Here is a 21,375-nt window from a genome sequence, read left to right on the forward strand (position 1 = left end):
TCCAACTGGTGATAAAAGGCGGCGGCTGCTGGAAGAGAACGTTATTTTACGAAAGCTTTTAGAAGAGCTCTTTCCCCACACCCTGAATGCTAATCTAGTTCAGATTTCAATTGCCTGTGTCATTCCCTTATTTTCAGACATCTTCTGCTTATAGTGACACTTTCACTGGAGTTGGTAGGGTTGGTTTTCTGTTGGGGGGTGTGACAAGCATTCATCCTTCACGGAAAAATCCGAGGACTTGTGTTGCGGGGCTGGCCTTGCCCCCGGAGGCCCGCCGGGAGAGCACAAGGCTGTTCTCCTCTCTGCGAGGAGAGGAGCCAGGGGGATGACTGAGAGGCCAAGAGAGAGCTTGCTCTGGGGATTTCTTCTTTCAGTCCCGTAAACGGGAGGAAGATGAATGGCTGGCAAAGTCACACGACAGATTATAATTCTCTTCAGGCAGGTTACAAAGGTGCGCTGACAAGTTCTGAGAGGCGGGGGGAGATGAGGAAGGGGCCAGGCTATGTAGCTGCTTTCAAAGCCATTTATCAGACAAGAAAGTATCTCTCAATAAAATGACACCGTGTCTAAGAATGCTTGCCCGGCATCCGTATCTGCTATCTGCTGGCGTGTGAAATAAATGTGCCTTCATGGTAATCAGAAAATAGAATTACGGACAAGAAATATGTAAGCATTAGATACATGTATTTAATAAAATAAGATGGCTTGTTTTAAACTCTGAAATAAAACAAGGCTAAAATTTCATATAGGGGTTTGCTTGTCTATTTGATGAATTATACGGATTGGCAGCTTAATGAATACCATAAGTACCCTGGCTTTCTGATAAAATATAGAATGTTTATATTTTGGTATTGGTAGCAGGATCTCGATATCATTCTAAAAGCTAAATATATTAAAGAGAGGTAGACAGGGAGATGCCCCCCACCCCGGAATAGTTATTATGAAAGATAAATTTGTTGGGTGTGATGGGGTTCAGGACATGCTACCCCAAAATATGGCACCTCGGTATCTGAGAATGGTAGAGAAGGAAGGTCACTTGGATACCCACCCCCACCAATCTCCTTCTCCCTGAAAGCAGAAGATAAATCTCCAGGGTGAAAGGTGCCCTCCTGTACCTGCAGGAGAAGAAACCTTATCACCAGAGAGGAGAATTTGGAACTGAGAAATCTATACAAACAAACCTTGTCAAACTAAGCTTTCTCATCCTAGCTACTTCCTCACCATTCGTATAACCTCTAGCCCAAATCACTGTGTCTTGTCAGTTCATCACAAATTTATTGTTTCTTTGTCTGAAAGGTAGAAAAGCTTCCTGCTCTGGTCACTTTGGGTCTTCATTCTCTTGTGACAGCCCCCATGCACATGTAAAAAAAAATCCCTAAAATCTGTAAGCTTTTCTCCCATTAATTTGTCTTTGTCAGTTTAATTTTCATACCCAGCCAGGGACCCTAAGAGGGTTAAGAAAAACTTTTTCCTCCCCTACAGGTGGGCTATAACCTTTAGCTGGATAAACTAAAATAATTCAGTTCAGCCAGTGACCGAGGCGTCATGGTCCGCTCACAAACCAGATGTGAACTTGAAGTTCCCGTTGTACAGTTTAAGAAACGGATAAAGGCCCAGCAACATTGAGTTTGAGTTAGGATCTTAACTGAACTAAGAGAGAATTGTTTTCTTTCCTTTCAGAAACTCTGTGAAGCAGAGGAAAATTTTATTCTGGGGGAGAATGACCAGGGCATTGATGGTTAATTTGTACTTGGTCAAAGTAGAAGAGTAGAATAGGGAAAAAAAAAGAGGAAGAAAAGAAAAAAAAATATTGTAGATGTAATATGTGAATACAGTTCAGAACTTTTGAGATTCCTATTATAAAGTCAACAGAGTAATAAAATACATTATACAAATATATGTTATTCAATGTTATATAGTAAAAAGTAATTTTAGGATTTCATACTCAGGCTTTGCCTTTTCTGAACTGTTTCTCCAACTTAAGGTTAACCACATGAATGAAGGAATTTTGGAGGCAAGACACATCTGCATCATCAAGATACACATGCAGGTATGCCTTGGCTGCAAAAATAAGAACACATTTTCGTTCTCTCACTTGGCCAAAACATTCAGATTACTTTTAAATTGTACAATAGATACCAAATCACAGATTAGGAGAAATGTATCCAAACCTTGTCCAGCCCCCACCTTCCCCCCAAATCCATCTTACATTTAAAAACCTGCAAAATACTTAAAAGGCAGATAATGCTTTTCCAAATTCAATTAAGTAGTAGTAGGAAAGGCCGAGGCATTCGGGACTTTTGGGATAACAAATGGCAGCTGTAAGTAAAGCCATTTTCCTCTGCTAGCCTCTAGGCGCAGTGCATGCTTAAGAAGAGGCTTTTCATTCAACCTGGTAATGGGAAACATCCATCACCTGCGTCTCTGAGCCCAGCCTTAAACTCTTCCTCAAGTGGAGATCATTATTAAATGTTTAAAAAAAAAAACCCTGAAGTCACAGGACATTTCCCCAGCTTATGATAGCATAGATTAATCAATGAAGACAATTTGTACATTATCTCTGGAATGTGAATATTTTAAATATGTCAAACCCTCGGAGCCTACTTAAAAACTGATATTGATGATACTTTCTCCAGCTGTTTTTAAATGATTTTATTTGCAGTAGTAGTAAATATGACGTTAGTTCATGCATCTATCCCAAGCAGATGCATAATAAATATTTGTTGTACCAATGAATGTTACTTTAGAAGTGTTACTTTAGAAGTGTTAGAGAAAGTTGACCAATCCCAGAGCTGTCTGTTTTACTGTATTTGTAAGTCACTTAATATGTATGATCACATATATTTAGTTTACATTAAAATATAAATATATTATTGCCCTGGCTGGCGTAGCTCAGTGGACTGAGTGCGGGCTTCGAACCAAAGTATCGCAGGTTCGATTCCCAGTCAGGGCACATGCCTGGGTTGCAGGCCACGGCCCCCAGCAACCGCACATTGATATTTCTGTCTCTCTCTTTCTCCCTCCCTTCCCTCTCCAAAAATAAATAAATAAAATCTTTTTAAAAATTAAAAAATATAAATACATTATTGATGTTATTTAATAAAAACTCAGTATTTATAATTGTGTAGAGGTTTGATCTGAAAATGTATTAAGTATCCTTAAGATACCTTGATAATATTGTGTACATTGTAGGGGATCACTATGCCCTTTGAATGATGTTATGAGAGCTCAGGAGTAATTACAGGGATCTCTATTTTTTTTTGTCTTAATATTTTAAAAATATTTCATTTAATTATTTTTAGAGAGAGGGGAAAGGAGGGAGAGAGGGAGATGAAACATCAATGTGTGGTTGCCTCTTGTGTGCCCCCTACTGGAGAGCGGGCCTGCAACCCAGGCATGTGCCCTGACTGGGAATTGAACCAGCGATCCTTTGGTTCACAGGTCGGCACTCAATCTGCTGACCCACACCAGCCAGGGCTACAGGGATCTCTTATGGATCTAAACAAACAAACAAAAATGTCTAGTTCATGTTTTGTACACTGGAAAATATTTCTGTCATCTCAGGTCTTTCTGCATCGTGGCCCCTCTTTTCTACTTCTTTCTTCTATAAAATATTTACATTTATCTAACTTGAACTCCTACTTGGGGGGGGCATACTACTTCTTTTTGCTTATTAATGTGAAATTTTGCCTTTTTGATAGAGAGGTCATGTGAGCCAGCTAATGCGTTGGCAGGTGAACTAGCTCTTTCTGCCAAAGGAGTCGGCTAAGATGGGAGCGTTAATTTATTTGAATGGATCTGAGTTGACAATAGCATAAAGGAGTATTGGCATGGCTTAATGGAACAGCTGTCAAGAAAATGGAGGATGGGTATGGTGTGATTTGGCAAGAATCAGAATGTTTCCATGTTCACAAGATCTCTGTTTCCTAATCTGGACTGCTGTCTCTCAGATTCCTTCGCCAAAACCAACTCCTAGAGATGTGATGCCTAGAGATGTGACTAACTATTATCAGGTGTTAGTATGAGATGGGAATTGCTGATAGGCAATTTTTTTTTTACTACAAAAGTGGTAGTTTTATTTGATTTAACATCATACCTCCTTGGGGATAGTTCATCAGATAGCTTGTTAAGGAACCGAGGAGAGAGGACCAGGAATCTTTGAGACAGGAAAGAGCTGAGTGTGAAGTATTGTCTCGAGTCGGCCCGATTATCGGGACCTGCTAACACCTACCTCACTCTAGACCAGCACCTTCCACGGGTGTGCCGCGAGCATTTTTAAAACATGCAATACCTGACTGTTTAGTCAGGGGCACTGACCTCTTTTCCCTGAGACTGTCAAATTAAAAAAAGGACAACAGCCAACACAACAATAGCTGTCTGGTGCAAAAGAATCAAAACTATACCTTTTTTTGGGTCAGATCAGCAAAAGATATATTTTTTGGGTGTGCCACAGAATTTTAGTAATGAGTTTATGTATGCCTGGAGATGAAAAGAGTTGTAAGTTGCTGCTCAAGACGTAATCATTGTGTTATTGCTTCCAAACTGCAGTAACTGCTCTGGTGGCCAGTTTATACTGTGCTCCTGTGAGGTTCCATGCAGACGGAAATCCCCCAAGCGTTTTCCTTTAGGTTAATTCCAAAGCTTGTTTTCTGTGACTCACCTTCGGAACTTGGCTTTTAGCACCACCTGTAATCTTGGACTTAATGTTAATTTCTGTAAAAATTCATTTGAACTCAACTTCACTCTCTAGTCTATTTGTATTGGTTAGTGGTTACTGAGTACTGGTTAAGATCATAGACTTGGGAGTCAGGGGAACCTGGATTCTACTAAGTCTAACTACCACTTCGTTGTCGGATTTGCAGTAAGTTGCTTATCCATTTAAGCTGCAATTTCCTCATTTTTACATGCCACTGATACTTCTTAGGGCTGTTGGATGAGTTCCGTGTGGGTTAGATGAGTTACTGTACTAATTCTGCACATTCCAAAGAAAAGACTAGCCCTTGACTGATTCCTGGGAGATAAGCTCTGAACCCCAGGCATATCCTGCCTGCTAAGAATGTTTCAGTAAATCTGAGGCCTCCACTACACTTTATGAGTCAGAGGGGATAGTTTATACGAACGAGATGACTTAGGGTAAATATCTGCTTTCCGGGGCCTGATGCTCTGGGCCATGTGGTATTGGTTTGAGGTCTGGGGGGCTGGAGACTGAGTAGGTTAGTCATCGAGGAGCTGTACGCCTGTGTGACTGATCTCCAGCAAAAACCTTGCACGGCAAGGATCAGGTGAACTTCCCTTCACACGTACTGCCCCATTGCTTCACTGGAAACGTCGAGTGCTGTCCTTGTGACTCCACTAAGAGGGGATCACTCTGGAAGCTTGGGTGTGGTTTCTCCTGGCACCTCCCTCCCGGGTACCTTTTCCTTCTGCTGCTTTTGATCCGTACTCTTTCACTGCAATCCACTGTACCCGTGAGTATGACAGCTTTTCTGAATCCTGTGAGTCCTTCTAGCGCATCCAGTCTGAAGCTGGTCTTGGAGACCCTAACCCATTCATTCACTCACTGTATGCTAGCTGTGTGCCCTTGGTTAAGTGACTTCACCTCACTGAGTTTCACTTTCCTCCTCTGTAAATGGGGATGGCGATGGTGATAATGATAAGTAATAATAATAGCTGCCTTAGAGCTAGCTGTAAGTTCTGGTACGCAGCCTACACTTTATTTTACCCACAAGCACAGCTTGAGAGTCACTCTAGAAATTCTAGGGAGCTGTAAAGTGCCAGCACACAGCATATATACGAGAATAGTCAATGAAAGCCTTCCCTTAAGCAATCTCTTCTGTAAGTTCTCGTACCTCCCTTCTCCTGACACCCCAAGATACAAATTTTTGAACTAGGAAATCTAACCTCAATTCATTCAATCTTCTCACCCCTTGTGGACATCATTGTCTTCTTATCGATTGTTTCCTGCTCCCATTTTCATCCAAAAATCAGTCTCCTCCACAGAGATGTCCGGCAAAGTAGGTGTTTCGCTTGGGCTTTGCCATCCTATTGGCCTCAAGCAGTAAATCGATCTTTCCCTTGATCTTCTTTAAAAGTTCCTTTTTATTTTCTTTTATGGTCTCTGGGATTTGTTTTTCCTATTCCCAGATCATTTGGACTTCAGCTTTTCTGGCCTTATTCCTACATATTTGTGACACTTTCTAGTATTAGTGTTTCATGATCTATGTGACCTTTAAAAACATTCTTTGCTCAATTAAAAACATGATTTCATTGCTACCATTTTTCCTATTTACAAAATAACTATATGGTCAAAAGTCAAAATATTAAAACCATTTATGCCTTAGAAAGAAAACTTTCATAGAAGTCTGCCTCTATAAAAACCATGACCTCTTTCTGTTAGGTATATAAGCTCAGAGCAGAAATCCCAATGCAGCCACTGGTTTCTGTAATTACCTTCCCTGTTAAGATCATTCATAATGGCGGCAAACTTTTTGAGAGATTTCCAGTTCTTTCAAATGTCACACAATGCAACATGCCCATCTTTTCTCTGAACTAAAAATATATATATGTCTTTCTAAGTTCATGGTATAGACCGAGCATCTGTAGTATTCTCTTCTTATAAGAAACACCTTTTTATGTGCTTCAGTTTTAAAGTAAGGGATGCAGATTATATGGTCTGTAAGTTCTCATGAAGCACTATTTTCTTTCTTTTTTTTAAAAGAATTTATTTATTTATTTTTAGAGAGGGAAGGGAGGGAGAAAGAGAGAGAGAGAGAGAGAGACATCAATGTGCGGTTGCCGGGGGTCATGGCCTGCAACCCAGGCATGTGCCCTGACTGGGAATTGAACCTGCGATGCTTTGGTTCACATCCCATGCTCAATCCACTGAGCTACGCCAGCCAGGGATGAAGCACTATTTTTGATGATTCTACCATCTATGGGAAATTGCACAGATGAGCAGCAGCTGGAGAATTTGTAAAGCATCACTTGCCCAAGCATATGCCTATGGCAAGGATCCAGTAAGTGCCCCAGGAATGCAACCATGGAGGAGCCAGTGGCAAATCTGGAATAAAGCCTGAAAGTCATATCAATTTTTGAGTCTTGTTCGAGGCACATGGGTAGTCAAGGACAGTATGGAAGTTGGTCTAGAAAGTTGGAATTTTGTAATATGGCATTAGGTAATCTTATTCTTGCTTTGTCTCAGTTCCAAACATATAAAATAGAGATAAAAGCATTTGAGGCCACATGAGGTAAGGTACACTTGGAATATACATCTATTATTTTGCACGTACAGTACTCGACTTTTCTGGGAACTGGCATCAAGTCTGCTGTATCTGCATCAGGAGCGTCAAACTCATTTTCACCAGGGGCCACATTGGGCTCATGGTTCCCTTCAAAGCTTCAAAGGCCCAAATGTAATTTCAACTCCTTAACAGTTAAGGAGCAAGTTACATGTATACAGTCCTAAAATTACATTTGTCCCTTTGAAGGCAACCATGAGGCTGATGTGAAAATCAGCTGCGGTGAAAATGAGTTCGACACCCCTGGTCTACATGGTTTCTGCTGGAGCTGCCATGTCAATTCATTCACTTGTTTAACAATTATTTATTGAGAGCTATCTCTGGCACTCTTCCAGGCAGTAGATGAAACATACAAAAATTCCTCATGGAGCTTACTTTCTGATGGGCGAAATAAGACATTAGACAAAATGAGTAAATACGTTGCACGTCTGATGAAATATGCCATTGAGAAAAATCAAGCAAGAAAGTGAGGGAGGAAACTACGGTGGCTGAGAGATGAAAGGAAGGAAGCTACGTTTCATAGGTGGCCAGGAGTGACTTCATCCTGAATGTGTTTGGAATTGGACCAAAACGGGATGGCTTAAACCATGAGTGTGGAACGAAGAGAAGAAAAAAAGGCCTGCTCAAATCAGAAGAGAAGAATGAAGAAGACGTAAGAGGGGAGCATACGAGGAGAACGTGGGTGGAGAAAGAGAGAGAGGATAATAGAGAACTTCCCAGGTTCTGCATAATTTTCCAGCATACTTCTGATGAATCATTTAGAAATATCTTTTTGAAAACCCTAAGCTGGTATGCATCCAATTCTGTCACTCCCAACCAAAGAAGCCTAACTCGTGCATATATTAGGTAAGGGAACCTGTACATTCAAGACTTGTCCAATGTCGGAGATGTCAGTTACTTCGGCAAATTAGAGGTTGGTGCTTTGATGCCAAGAATCCAGACTCGACAGCAGAGTAGAATTAATCTTGCCATTCCCTAGCATTCCAGAAATAAAAATATGTGAGAAACATCCATTTCTTTGTTTTCTTTTCATCACGTTAACTCTGATTCTGCACTGGGCTTGTGCTAGATTCAAATGGTACTATTATTTTTCACCCTTAGTTCTGCCCTCCCTCCACTCCCCCCACCGCGGAGTCACAATGGAATTAGGGAAGCTTACTGATGTCTAGACACTGGGTAAAGGCTCTCTAAGCTCCAAGTCATCATTGCTGAAGTCTCCTTTAAACTTCCTCTGACAGTTCCTGGCTCCCTGCTTCTATATCGTGAGGAGAGAACAGGAACCTTTGCTGAAGGTAAAGGGTGCTTGGATCCCTAGGGTGCAGCCATCCCACCTGAAGTCATGCTACCCTCCTGGGAAATCTTGAAGTAGGCGCAAGTACCTACTAATCCTGGGACCTGTCCATTTTTCTTTCTCCTTATTCTCAAAATAATTCTCTTCTCTCTTGGCCTCCAGGGCACCGCTCTCCCGCCCCCACCCTCTGCCCTGCCCATGCATAATGTTTTCCCTTAGCTTAGGCTTTTATAATAGACCACAAGAGTGATTTTTTTTAAAAAAAATTCAGCTTTCCACCCTGCAAAAACTTCCCAAAGATTGTTTTCAACCTTTCTCTTTGTGGTACAATATGCATAACATAAAATTTACCATTTTCACCATTTATAAGCATACGGTTCTGGGTTTTTAAGTACCTTTGTATTGTTGTGCACCCCAGAAGTTTAATGAGAGCCTGGTGATCTCTGGTGATCTGATTGAAATGGGGAATGGTGAACATATAGGAAGAAATAAACACCATCTTTAAAATACGGTTCTTCCGTGTGTTTGTTGGACTTCAGATAGGGTCCCCTAATTGGTGAATCTGAGCAGCTAAGAGGCATCATTGGGATATTAGAGGTGAATGTGTGAGAGGATGAGGAGGAGGAAGGGTAGCTGCAAAGAAACTTGGGAAAACAATGAAGACAAACTGAATCTGTCTGACCATACTCATGGTGTGCTTTAGTGCATCTGCAGCAGAAGTAAAATGGAGAATGTTTTTCCACTCTGCCTCGTGCCAGGACCAGAACGATGTTCCTGAATTGTGCTGGGGAGTGAATATCTTCTAGAGAGGCCTCCCATGGAAAGTAAAGTTTAATTTTATGCATTGCAGCAATGCCTTTGGGTACCTACGCGATGTGTTACCAAGGAATGCAATCCACAGAAGAGTTAAAATTAAAAATCTTGGAATGATTAAGAATTACATGTGGCTTGTGGTAGTTGGAAGGTGGATGGAATGCCGGAGGGGCATTAAAATAAGCCCACGTGATTTAGTATTAGCTGGGCCTAGACGTTTCTTTGGGAAATTTGAAGAACTAGGATCCATTCATTCATTTCCAAATCGTTATTTAAGGGCCTACTACGTGTGGGGCACTTACCGATGATACAACAATGAACGAAGTAAATTGGTTCCTTCCTCTAATAGAGCTAATAGGCAGGTGTATCTTAATTCTGAACTGTAAATCCAAGAGCACAATACATTGAATAAAGCCAGGGAGCCATGGTTCCCGCAGCAAAAGTCAGAATTTTAAGTTTTCTATTCTTGGACGCTGGGTATTACTAGTTCTGCAAGGGCGGTGAGCAAGTGGCATGTGAAGAGATTTCCCCCCCGAAAATACACACAGATTTAGTGTTCCAGTTCGGCAGCTTAGGATTTGAAATTCTAAATTATACCCGCGGTGCCGAACTCACACTGCCTAAGAAGCAAACAAGCTTATAGGAGAAAAACCACTTGCTCCATCAGAGCGCATGGCCACCTGTCAGCCAGCAGAGGTCATGGACTACAATTCCCACAAGCCCTTGCAACTCTATCTGCAAGGGCACTGCTTCGAAGTCTGGGAAAGAAGGGAGGTCGGGCGCATTTTTTGTTGCGTCATCAGCGTGCGACTACGGACGCAAACCGTTTCGGGTTTGAAAAGCATGGCAGCTGCAGAGTCGGCGGCGGCGGTGCCGTCGTCGTCGTCTCTGGTGGCAGACACAGTCCTGGTCCCTGAAACTGCAGAAACAGCTGCAGCAACAGCCGCCACCTCGCCAGCGACGGCCGGGACCGGATCCGAAGCCATGGTTTCCAAGGCCGCTTTGGCTACTAAGCTGCTGTCCCTGAGCGGCGTGTTCGCCGTGCATAAGCCCAAAGGGCCCACTTCAGCCGAGCTGCTGAATCGGCTGAAGGAGAAGCTGCTGGCAGGTACTGCAGCCCGGGTGGGGACCGGGCCGAGACGGTCGCCGCGAGAGCGGAAGCCGCAGAGAGCACCCTGGGCTTTTTTGCGCGTTCATGACTCAAGAGATAAAAGGAAGGGAAAGGGCAGAGGACCACTGCCTTAGATCTGGACAGAAATCTGGGGCATCGCGGGCTTGGACTCGCCCTGACGTGAACTCCTGTAGCCTAGTTGGCAGCTGGCGCTCTCAGGGGAGCAAAGCAAATCAAAACCCACGCACACACAAATAAACCTCAGCTCTTGAACTTGCAGACCAACTTTTTTGTAATCTGACCCTAGAGGAGCTCTTTGGCTCCCGTCGGTGAACCCCACTCAGAGGAAGTACTGTCTCTGTACCCCCAAAGCTGCATTAAAAATATGTTGGAAGTGCAGATATTGTTTTGTTAACGAAAATTTAATACAGTGGTTTTCACATAGAAGGATAAGAATTACTTAGAGTCCCTAGTACAAGTGCAAAGTCCTAACCCTTGTGCTCCCAGAGATTGCAATTCTGAGCGTTTGGGGTATTTTTAGGAAACCGTACTTTTAAACCATTGCTCCACATAATTCTGATGTCAGTAGTCTTTGGACCACATTTTGGAGAACACTGAATATAACTTGGTCACTTCTCTAAGAGCGTTCTTTTTGTTGGTTTCGTCACATACGCTGGAAGAGAATTAGCAAAGCCTGAAGATTCTCTCCATTCATCTGCCTAGTAGATCATTTCAGACAGTGGCATCAAGGAACCTTAGTATTGGACACTTACAATAAACCAGATCTGTACTAGCCTATACGTTTTGGGATAGTACAGTATAGTGAAGATGAAAGATACCATCTCATTTCTTAAGCGAGCCGGTAGCCTAGTAATTTCTGGTGGTAAACTATTTAGCTGCATGTGGAAAGCCCTCCAGAATGTGGCCCTGGCGTGTCTTTCCGTTAAACCAGTGCAGGAACTGTCTTACATTGTTTAGGAGCCCCTGGCAAACTTTGCACTTTTTAAAAAAATTTGAAAACAAATCATTCTGATAAGAATTTGTTATTCAAAACATACACAATACAGATTAAAATGTTTATTGGCAACAGGTGTGCTCCTGCAGATGTTTAATTCCCGTTTTATAGCTACTCATTCTTCTGTCAAATTTTCCTGTGTAGGGATGGGTGGTAGAGGAGATCGTAAACGAAGGAATCGCATCAGGGACAAGTCCTGTGGTGTCGACAAGAGTGGTTTCCTTTCAGCAGAATGGCGGCTTTCATTTGGCCTGACTTGTTAGCTAAACTGAATGAAGGCTGTTTTGTTCCTCAATAATGATTACCGTTCTTTGTCTCAGACAGGTTTCTGATAGGATCAAAGCCATATCCTGGCTCTGGTTAATCTGCCTCCAGCACTGAAGTTTCTTCTTGAAACTTGGTTAAAACACTGTTTCAGGGCACTGCTGGGCCACCTTCTGGGAACCACTCAGATTGACCTCCACTGTGGAAATTCGGGTGTAGCCACAACCCCCATCCCGTTCCCAACAAAATTCCACCAGAATCTTGTTGGCCTCATTGGGGTTGCATTTTCCTCAGTGTAACCATCTGTTGTGCTAAGAACTGTTGATTTGGTTACTGTTGCATCTCCTCTGTGTGACTGTCAAACATGGACAGTCTCATTGCTGCTCTCCATTTCTACCGTTGCCTGTAGTTGACCTGCTCTGTGTTTGTATTTGCTAGACCAAGCCTTCCCGAATGCCTTTCTGACTGGCTGTGATCAGTGCCTAGGAAGGTTCTTAAAGATGCGGATTCCAGGGCACCGTATTCCAATGCCAGCCAGGTTCGACGGCCATGCTCAGTGGTCACGGCCCCTGTGTACTCACATTTCTTGCCTTTCCTTACACTGATTCATGCCACACTGAAATCCCTGCTCTTCTTGGTTTGAATCTTTCAAGGCCTGAAACACCAGAATTTTATAGCTAGAAAAGACTTACTGAATATTCATTTGTGCACAGCACCAGTGGGAAGAGCCAAACTCCAATATAGCAGAGGGGGCAGTATGTTTGTGAACTTCAAAGACGTAAATTTGGACACAAAGAGAAGACAGTAGACCTAGAGGCCTTCCTACTCCAAGGAATGTCAAGTTGAAAATACAGACAGTTCCCTAAAAGGCTTCTATGAACTCAAGGATGAGAGATGCATGACGGGTTGCAAGTGAAAGGACAGGTTGAGGCCCAGGTCCAGGCTGAGGCCCAGGCTGAGGCCTTACAGGTTTACACTAAAGCAGCCGTGCCCTTCCCAGCGGGTGATCTCGTACTCAGAGAGTGACACTGGGACTGGGTTCCAGACACTGGTTCTGTCTCAGTAGGGTGGTCATTGTGTGGCGAGGCTGAGCAACCCAGCACCGTTTATTTTTGGGGGGTGGGGGGAGGGTGGGCATTTATTCTGGATTTTCCACAATTGCTTTGCTTTCCTCCTTTTCTTCTCTCTGTCCCCTCTTTTCATTTTCTTTTGCTGTGTCTTCTATCTTCTTAATGTCAGTAGTGGCAAGGCAGGTTTGACAGGCTGGGGTCAAAACAGCTGTTTCTGCTCCTCCCTTTTCTTATCTGAAGTCCAGTAGCCAATATTCTTTCGATATCGTTGTATATGCCATAATAATAACAACAACTGCTACCTACTCTTAGAGTGTTTTGTCATTTCCAAAGCACTTCCAGATAACTTGTCAGTTTGTCTTTGCAATAGGAATATGAGATAGGCTGGGTTGGCATCCTCCTTTTTCCTTTTCTTTCTTTCTTTTTTTTTTTTTTAAATCTAAATGCTTCAGAGGTTAAGAAGCAGCTTAACTGTTACCTACTTCCTACATAATCTTCTGTGGTGGTTAGCCTCTTTAAGGCACTGGGAGCTTTGATTGGAAGAGAAGGACAAAGAATGCAGATAGTTTGGGAACATAGTGTTTTCGGAAGTAGCCTGGCTGGAGATGCAGTCTCCCAGCATTAAATACGGGGGTGGGTGGGGGCAGGGGTGGGGCCGTGCTGGGGAAGAGGACTAGGAAGCAAAGGATGCTTAGAAATGAAAGGAAAGACATTTTAAAAGTAGCTGCCTATGTGAAAATTACCTGCTTTTTGTCATTCTGTGTCTGACAGCCCACTACTACCAGCAGCTCACCAGATTTTTATGGGTTGGCATGCACATTTATCTACTGTTCCTAAATGCTACTTTTTTATGATGAGAAAAGGAATTGTACTTTCTGGATGACTCATTTTTGAATACTATTTTTTTGTAATTTAGAGAGTATCTGTACATTTTTAACTGTGTTCTTTGCTAGTAATGTTGTCACAATCTAAATATGTTACGTTTGTATGAGAGTTTTCATTTGTTTTAAATACTCCATCTCCCCGCCCCCCATATTTATTAAGATCCTACTTCATTCTTCTTGGTCTTGGTAATTACCTTTTTCATCCCAATTACTCTACAGAAGCTGGAATGCCTTCTTCAGAATGGACCAAGAGGAAAAAGCAGACTTTGAAAATCGGGCACGGAGGAACTCTAGACAGCGCGGCCCGAGGAGTTCTGGGTAAGAGATGTGAACGGGAGCTTAGTGTAACTGTCACTTCATAGCAGAAGGAAATACTGCTTGAGAACAGATAAGATAAAGATAAGACAGAGCCTTGACATTTTCAGCCAACTTTGGGATCTTTCGGGTCCACTGGGTTTATAGTGCCATTTTGTAAAGAAGCCTTGAAATGGCGTGAGGTATACAAGGCCGTTGGAAATAGCCTCTTTCGTGTGTGGATAGGACCTGTGTGTGAGAAAGCCTTTGCATCTGTGTAGGAAAGCGTTGACACAGCAGGCCCCAAATTGCTCTTTTTAGAAAGTCTGCTAACAAGGCTTGCCCTTCGCTGGCCACTGGGCACCCGTGAGCTTTTCCACCCTTCTGTCTGATAGGGGTGGTTTATTCTGCCTCGACGGTGTGAGCGATGTGTTCACGCCGAACACCTACCTGCTTTTCTGCTTGAAGTGCAGAATTTTGTCCCCCACCCTGCAAGCAGAGGATGCCCGAGGGACCATCCCTGTCATCTCCCCGCAGTAAAAACTTAGGGTGCTGAGTTTCTGCTGGGCTTCCCTGAGCAGGAACATTGCCTACATTATTGCTTTTTTCATTGTTGGGGAAAGGAGCATCCTCAAGTGTCCCCCGCCCCTCCCTCATAAGAGAGAGGGGGTAGAGAATAAGGAAGCCCGGGAATGGATTTCTCCAGTGTCTTTTCCCTTTCTGATACATTGTCTAAGTTCGCTATCATTGTAGTAAATCTTTGCATGTATGAATCTTCCAACATGGAGTGGACTTGGGGACTCCCAATGAGGGTATATGGTGCCTTTTTTGGTGGGGGGCTATATAGAATCCAATCTCTGAGATCAGCTTTCTTGAGAAGGTGAACCTTGTAGTTTCTGAGAGGAAGTCACTTTCTCCTGGAGACATATTAGTTGAGCATTTTATTGCTTGTGGAGGAAGATAGGTAGAACTGATTGAGGAGAGAACAATCATTTATCCTTTTTTATGCCACCCATTTGTTTTTGGCATCAGGTAGAGGTTCTGGAGTCTATCTTTATAGACTGCTAAAGTGTGTATCAACAGGCTAGAGATGTTTTACAGACTTCCCTGTAACTACATTCATTGTCACAGTAATAGGTACATGGGGATCCCCCTTCTCTCCCCCTTTCTCACTAGAAACAATGTTTATGGAACAATACTTACATTTTCACATGCTCTGGTGTTTCATGCTTTATTCTATTCTATTTTTTTTTTAATGCTGATCAAAATCCACCAAATTGATTTCACGGTGCACTAATGGGTTGTGACTCATGGTTTGTGAGTGTGCTACGGTATCCAATACATTTCATTAGCGCTAAGCTTAGATACAAACAAACAACAAGCCTGACTTAAGTGATTCAGATGAAATGAGTGCTTATTTAGAAGGATAAAATTAGTGGGGAAAATTATATTTTTCGGGAAAATTAAAAACAAGGTATGAATTTGCATTTTTAATATTATAGATATTATCTAATTCATGTTGGCAAAAATATCTTAACTATGAGGTTAAAATAGAAGCAAACACAAGGAAATAAATTTTCTTGAATTAGAGAACTTGAATAGGCAAATTCTGACCAGTAATGTTACTATTTTTTACCGTAACTAATGATAACCATTTATGAAACTCTTACATTGTGCTTAGGACATTCATAAATTACGTACTTTAACCATTATTAAACCTACCCTAAGGGTAGGTTTTATTATCCCAGTTTTACAAAAGAAACAAAGACCCAGAGACAAAGTGATGTGTGCATTGTCATGGGTAGTGAGTGGCAAAGTCAGGATTTGAACTGGGTCTGCTCAGTTTCAAAGCCATTGCCCGGATCTGGGACGGCAGATACCAGGCGCACCTGTCTTTGTTCCCTTCTCCCCACCCCTACCCACTGCAGGGAGTAGCAGTCAGGCTCAGCGTTCTCCGCCATCGATCCCCCGTGTGGCTTTGCTGTTCCTATCATTCCAAACTCCCAGCATTCTCTGCGATTGGTTCCTGGTGTGGCTTTGCTGTTCCTATCATTCCCAGCTCCCTGGGTTGCAGCTGGCTTGCCATCACCACCCTGCCCCACTGTTTCCCAGGTACACCACCGTCAGTACGGAGGGGAGCGGGGAGCATCTGCTGCTTGTTTCTAAACAGACCAACTGCATTGATTTCTGGTGGTTCTTAGTCATCAGTGTGTAGTGATATTCAAGGCAGTGAGTGAAGTAAGTTTATTGTCAGCACTAAAATTTAGGGATCTTGTCGAAGTTTCCAGTTTAGTATTACGAAGGGGGGCGTTCAGCTGAGATTTGTATGTTTGGAAGTGGTTGCATTGGAAATAATTTTTCATTTGCACACTTTTTTATATTGGAGCACACGGGGACTTTTATGATGATATAATATATTAATATGTCAGATTTATTTATTCTAAAACTGCTGAATAAAGTTTCCAGTGAGAAATAAAGTTAAACAACAACAAAAAAGGCATGTAGTCACAGCACTGTTGGGAACCGCCCTGCCTGGTTTCAGAAGCTGTAACCCCTGCCAAGGCTAAGGCTGAGGGAACGAATTTGGACTGTAAGCCAGCAAGGAGACAAAAGCTTATCTCCCTGGCAGGAGTGCCACTTCTGCTCCGTTTACTTCACCCTGCTTGGCCCCCAATGCTTGGTCAGTTAGCCAATGACAGGTAAGATTCCCCAAGAGGGGAATGACTTAAGACAGGCACGATCACGTGGGAGGCCCCCAAGGAAGGACTTTGTAGGGTACAGCAAAAGGGGATGATGGACCCTTGACCCTTGGCTTTGACAAAGCCTGAGTCCTCATTGTCTGCGAGAAAATCTCCTAATCTCTTGGCTGCCTTAGTTCCCTTGCTCCACCTAAGCCTGAAGCAATGACAGGGTGGTGCAGCTCTGTGCTGGAAAGGGTGGGTTCCCCGGGTGATCAGGCCTAAGAAAGAACATGTAAATTACTGTGAAACCTGCTTTGTTTAGAATGCTCTCAATGGAATGATAAGGGTCCAAGCAAGAAGTAAGTTTATTCCTCAAACTTTTACAGCTCTTTAGCTATTTGACCCTGACTCAAAATAGGCCCTCAGAGTTCTTTGTTATCTATTGTTTGATCCTCACTTCCTGGCAATGATTAATGAGCTTTACCTGAATTCCTGTGTAAAAGAACCCAATAAAAGCCTGCTCGGGTGGGAGAACAGGGCGCTCCCCACTAGAGAGGGTGGCCGTTCCGTCCCTATTTCCCCACAGGACCTGGTTGTCTCTGTGTATGTTTTTCTTGTGTTTTGACGAGCCATCTGCAGCATTCCCCTGTCATTGCAGGCCAGTGGTCGTGTCATAGCACAAGGAGTGTTTGTTATCTAAATATTTCTGCAGACTTAGGAGAAGTTGGTTTTGGGCTCTAGGCTCACATGGGTTTGTGCCCCGGCTGCTCTGCGTGCTGACTGCACATACCCCGGGCCAGTCCCAGAACCCCCGTGGGCGTCAGTTTCCTCGTCTCTTGGAAAGGGCGGTGTCCACCATGACTCAGAAGGCTATCGGAGTAGCTTATGAGACACCTGTAATGTAGAGATGTATACTGTACCCTGTGAGCACTTTATAAAAGCCATTTTTAAAAAAATAAAAACTGGACCTGTGTGACAAAATATACTTTTACCATTTTAGACTGCTTTGCTTTTTTGATTGTTATATTAATGGTACAAATTTAAAAATTTAGTTGACAATTTAAGACAATCTGAAATTCAGGTTTGTAGCTCTATTAAACTATTATATATATATTTCGATATATATCTGATTAGGTTACATCACAACGGGGAGTTACAATTACAGATGGAATTAATCTGATTCCATGGCTGATCAGCTGACTCTAAGATGAAGAGATTCTCTTGGAATGCCTAAGTGGGCCCAGTATAATCACAAATGATTTTTTTAACTTTATTTTTATTGTTGACACTATTATAGATGTCCCCATTTCCACACCCCCCCCCACCCCCCGCCAGCCCCCACCCAGCCCTGCCCACACCCCTCCCCTCTGGCCATCACCGCACTGCAGTCTGTGTCTGTGGGCCGTGCACACGTGCTCTTTGGCTGGTCCCTTCACCTTCTTCCACCCGGTCCCTCCCTCCTCCCCCCCCCCACCCCCCGACAGCTGTCGGTCTGTTGCATGTATCCAAGCCTCTGTTTCTATTCTGTTGTCAGTTTAAAAGCGAAAGAGGAGGCAGAGGAGAGGGATGTGGCAATGGAAGCAGAGGTTGAAGTGATCACTTGCTGGCTTTGAATATGAAAGAGGGTCACAAGCCAAGCAGTGCGAGTGCCTGCTGGAAGCTGGAGGGGGTAAGGACCCTCCCTGGGAAGGGTCCAGAGAAAGGGTCTCCCTGGGCCACCCAAAGGAATGCAGCCACACTGATGCCTTGACTGCGGACACCTTGATTTTTAGTGTACTAAAGCCCTCCTCACACATCGGACCTCCAGAACTGTGGGACAGTGAGTTCGTGTTGTTTTACTACTAAGTTGGTAAACCAGTACACCCATTTATTATAAATCACTTAAACTGGAAACTAATTTTTTATGTATCACTTTAAATATTATTATTTTTAACTTTAGAGATTATAAAATCACAGTGTAGAAATTAGGAAATATTTAAACCACAAAGTTGAAAATAAGTTAATTCATTTTCTACATTCTAGTGATAATTATTAATATTTTTGCCATATTTCCTCCTAGCTTTTTATCTATGCAAATTTTTTAAGTTGAGCTGTTTTACTGCATGTACATTTGCATCCTTTTTTACTTACATAATTACATAAGCATTTTATCATGTTATTTAAAAAAACTCTTTGTAAACTTTTTCACTTTATTAAGGAAAAATTGAAAAATAATAGTTGTATATACAACTTCAAGGGTTGATATTATATCCAGTGTCTTCTGTGACCACTGTGATATGAAAATAGAAATCAGAAACAGGAGGAGAGGTGGGAATTCACAAATATGTGGAAATGAAACAGCACACTTCGGAACAACCAATGGGCCCGAGAAGAAATCAGAGAGAAATCAGAAAATGCAAATGAAACGGAAGTGCAGCATACAAAACCTGTGGGATACGGCAGAAGCAGTGCTGAGAGGAAGTGAGCATTGTTTGGAGCAGTAATGGCAGTGTAAGGTGTTGTCATGTGGGTAAAGTGCAACTTATTTAACTGTTTCCCTATTTGAAGTCATCGGAGTTGCCAGAATTTTGTTAGTAGAACTCATTTTTGTGAGGAGCATCTTTACGAATAAAATTTTTTCTTTGATTATTAAGATAAATTCTTAGAAGTGGAAAAATACAGATCTTTTAAGATGATTGCAAGGGCATCATAGAATTAAATAAATGGTAGTAGGCACTTCCAATTGCAAAAAGCTTTAGAATTGCATGTGTAATACCCTTTCCTGTCCTAAAGTGGCTCTTGTTGTATATAAAATCTATCTTTATGATTTGAGAATAGAATACGAGGCCATTTGAACAGGTTTGGAAATAGTGGGGGGGGGTTTCTGTTTTTACAAAGAAACACTTGAGCACAGAAAATTTGGGAGACAGACAAAGCAATACTTGTGAGACAGTCCTTGGAAAACCCTGTTATTCATTTATTCTCTTAATTTGCCACAATTTTTTCAAACTGTTGTATCTTTGCCAATGCTGTGTTTTCACATAAACTTCCCATTTCTGTCTCCTTTAATTGTCGAAATCCTACTGGCCTTTCCAGGTTCAGCTGAGATGCTGTTTCCTGCATGTGATGCCTGCCTACTTGCTTCTTTTTGTTGCTAACGTGAAAGTTCATGCTGTTCCTTGTTTGTGTAACTCACGGGGCTGGATCCAGGTCTTACTCGTTTCTATACCTAAACAGCAAGCACCCAGTAAAATTTTGATTGCTCGAATGGGAAAAAGTTGAGTAGAATGTTTGTCCACTAAACTGTCCCTTGAATGAAAGCTGCTCATTGGCTGGGTTTCAACTCCAGGTAGTTTTTCTGCGTGCCACTTCTGTGCTGGTCTTCCTGGAGTTCTGCTTGATTCACTGATCACTGGGCTTCAATGGGCCTCGGTTTTCTTGGGTACAAATGAGAGAGAGAGTTAAGCTGGATAACTCTAAGATGCTCTCTTGTTTTAGATTTTATTATTCTGGATGACTGAACTGGCAGGGAAATGAGTTCAGCATTTCAACCATGACAAAGCTAAACATGCCAGCCTGCTCTTAAGACACTCCCCCGCCCCCACGCTCTGATGGAAAAAGCCACTGTGCTCATCCTTGTATCTGAGAACATGCTTGTGTCCCGAGAACACGCTTCTGTCTCCGCTGTGTTCCAACGCCGTACGTCCTTCAGGGCCTACCTGAGACTGTGTGAAGTGCTTGAGTGAAGGGCTCTCTGGTCTCTTTAGTCCTTTACGCGCTCCCTCCTTACCTCCGGCAGCAGCTGCTCTCTCTGCTCCTGTCGACACGACGACACACTAACTACAAGCTGTCGCGTTGTTATTAGTGTTATCCACGCATTCTTTCAGGCAGCTTTTGTTTTTGAGCACCCGTGATTCCTCTCGTCTGCATTGTGTTTTCCCTGTGAGGTTGCACGTTTTTCCAGAGTCAGAAAATGCGCTGCCCCATTCGAGGTCTTCCTGGGGCCGTATGCGTGCAGAATGGCTGCTCCAGGGCCATTGGTCGGGGACCCCTGAGTGGAGTGAGACTGTGCTGAGTCTTCGCTGTTGTCATACCGAGTGTCTGCCTCCGCGGCAGCAGCTGTCATTTGAAGAGTGCTGTGCTCAGCACAGAGCATTCCGGGGGCAGACGGTGTTTTATTTTCGTCCCTAAATTAACATGACTGTTACCACAGCAGCTTAGGGGGTTTGGGGTGGACTTAATAAAGGAGTTGCGATTTGGGCTGGGTTTCGAAGGGTGGACTTTGAATGCCTTACAAAGGAATCGGTGCTGTAGGCATTGGGGCCCTAGTGAAAATTGGGGGCGGGGGCGTGTTGTAGTGTACAGTATACATTTTCAGAAATGGTATCAACTGGTAGAGGAATGCGTTGGTTGTAGGGAAGTCAGGTTTGCAGCGGTCCAGGCAGATTTAGGCCGGGGGCAGGCAGTGGGAAGAAAGCCTAGGTGAGTAAGGTGGCAGGGAGGGTGAGAAGGGGAGGGTCTGCTCTTAGATGGTCTGGTTTAAATTTTCATTTGACCATACACTAGTTGTGAGGTGCTAGGCAGAGTTCTTAGTCTGTGTTTGAATGTTCTTATCCATAAAGCAGGGATCGTTGCGTTACCTTTAAGGGCTGCCGCAAGGATGGAACGAGCTAGT

General features: G+C 43.0%; 1 protein-coding gene across 1 annotated transcript in view; it reads left to right on the forward strand.

The window, feature by feature from the left end:
- The first annotated feature begins 10,226 nt into the window (after window positions 1-10,226).
- The window catches only part of TRUB1 (TruB pseudouridine synthase family member 1), a 37,194-nt gene continuing 26,045 nt past the window's right edge, over window positions 10,227-21,375 (forward strand). The window contains exons 1-2 of the mRNA XM_045854682.1: window positions 10,227-10,510; window positions 13,966-14,064. Coding sequence (XP_045710638.1) covers window positions 10,246-10,510; window positions 13,966-14,064 — 364 coding nt within the window. The 5' untranslated portion in view covers window positions 10,227-10,245. The remainder of the gene's footprint in view (window positions 10,511-13,965; window positions 14,065-21,375) is intronic.

The sequence above is a fragment of the Phyllostomus hastatus genome, unplaced genomic scaffold (assembly GCF_019186645.2).
Source record: "Phyllostomus hastatus isolate PE091 unplaced genomic scaffold, TTU_PhHast_1.1 phas_scaffold_1066, whole genome shotgun sequence".
NCBI lineage: Eukaryota > Metazoa > Chordata > Mammalia > Chiroptera > Phyllostomidae > Phyllostomus > Phyllostomus hastatus.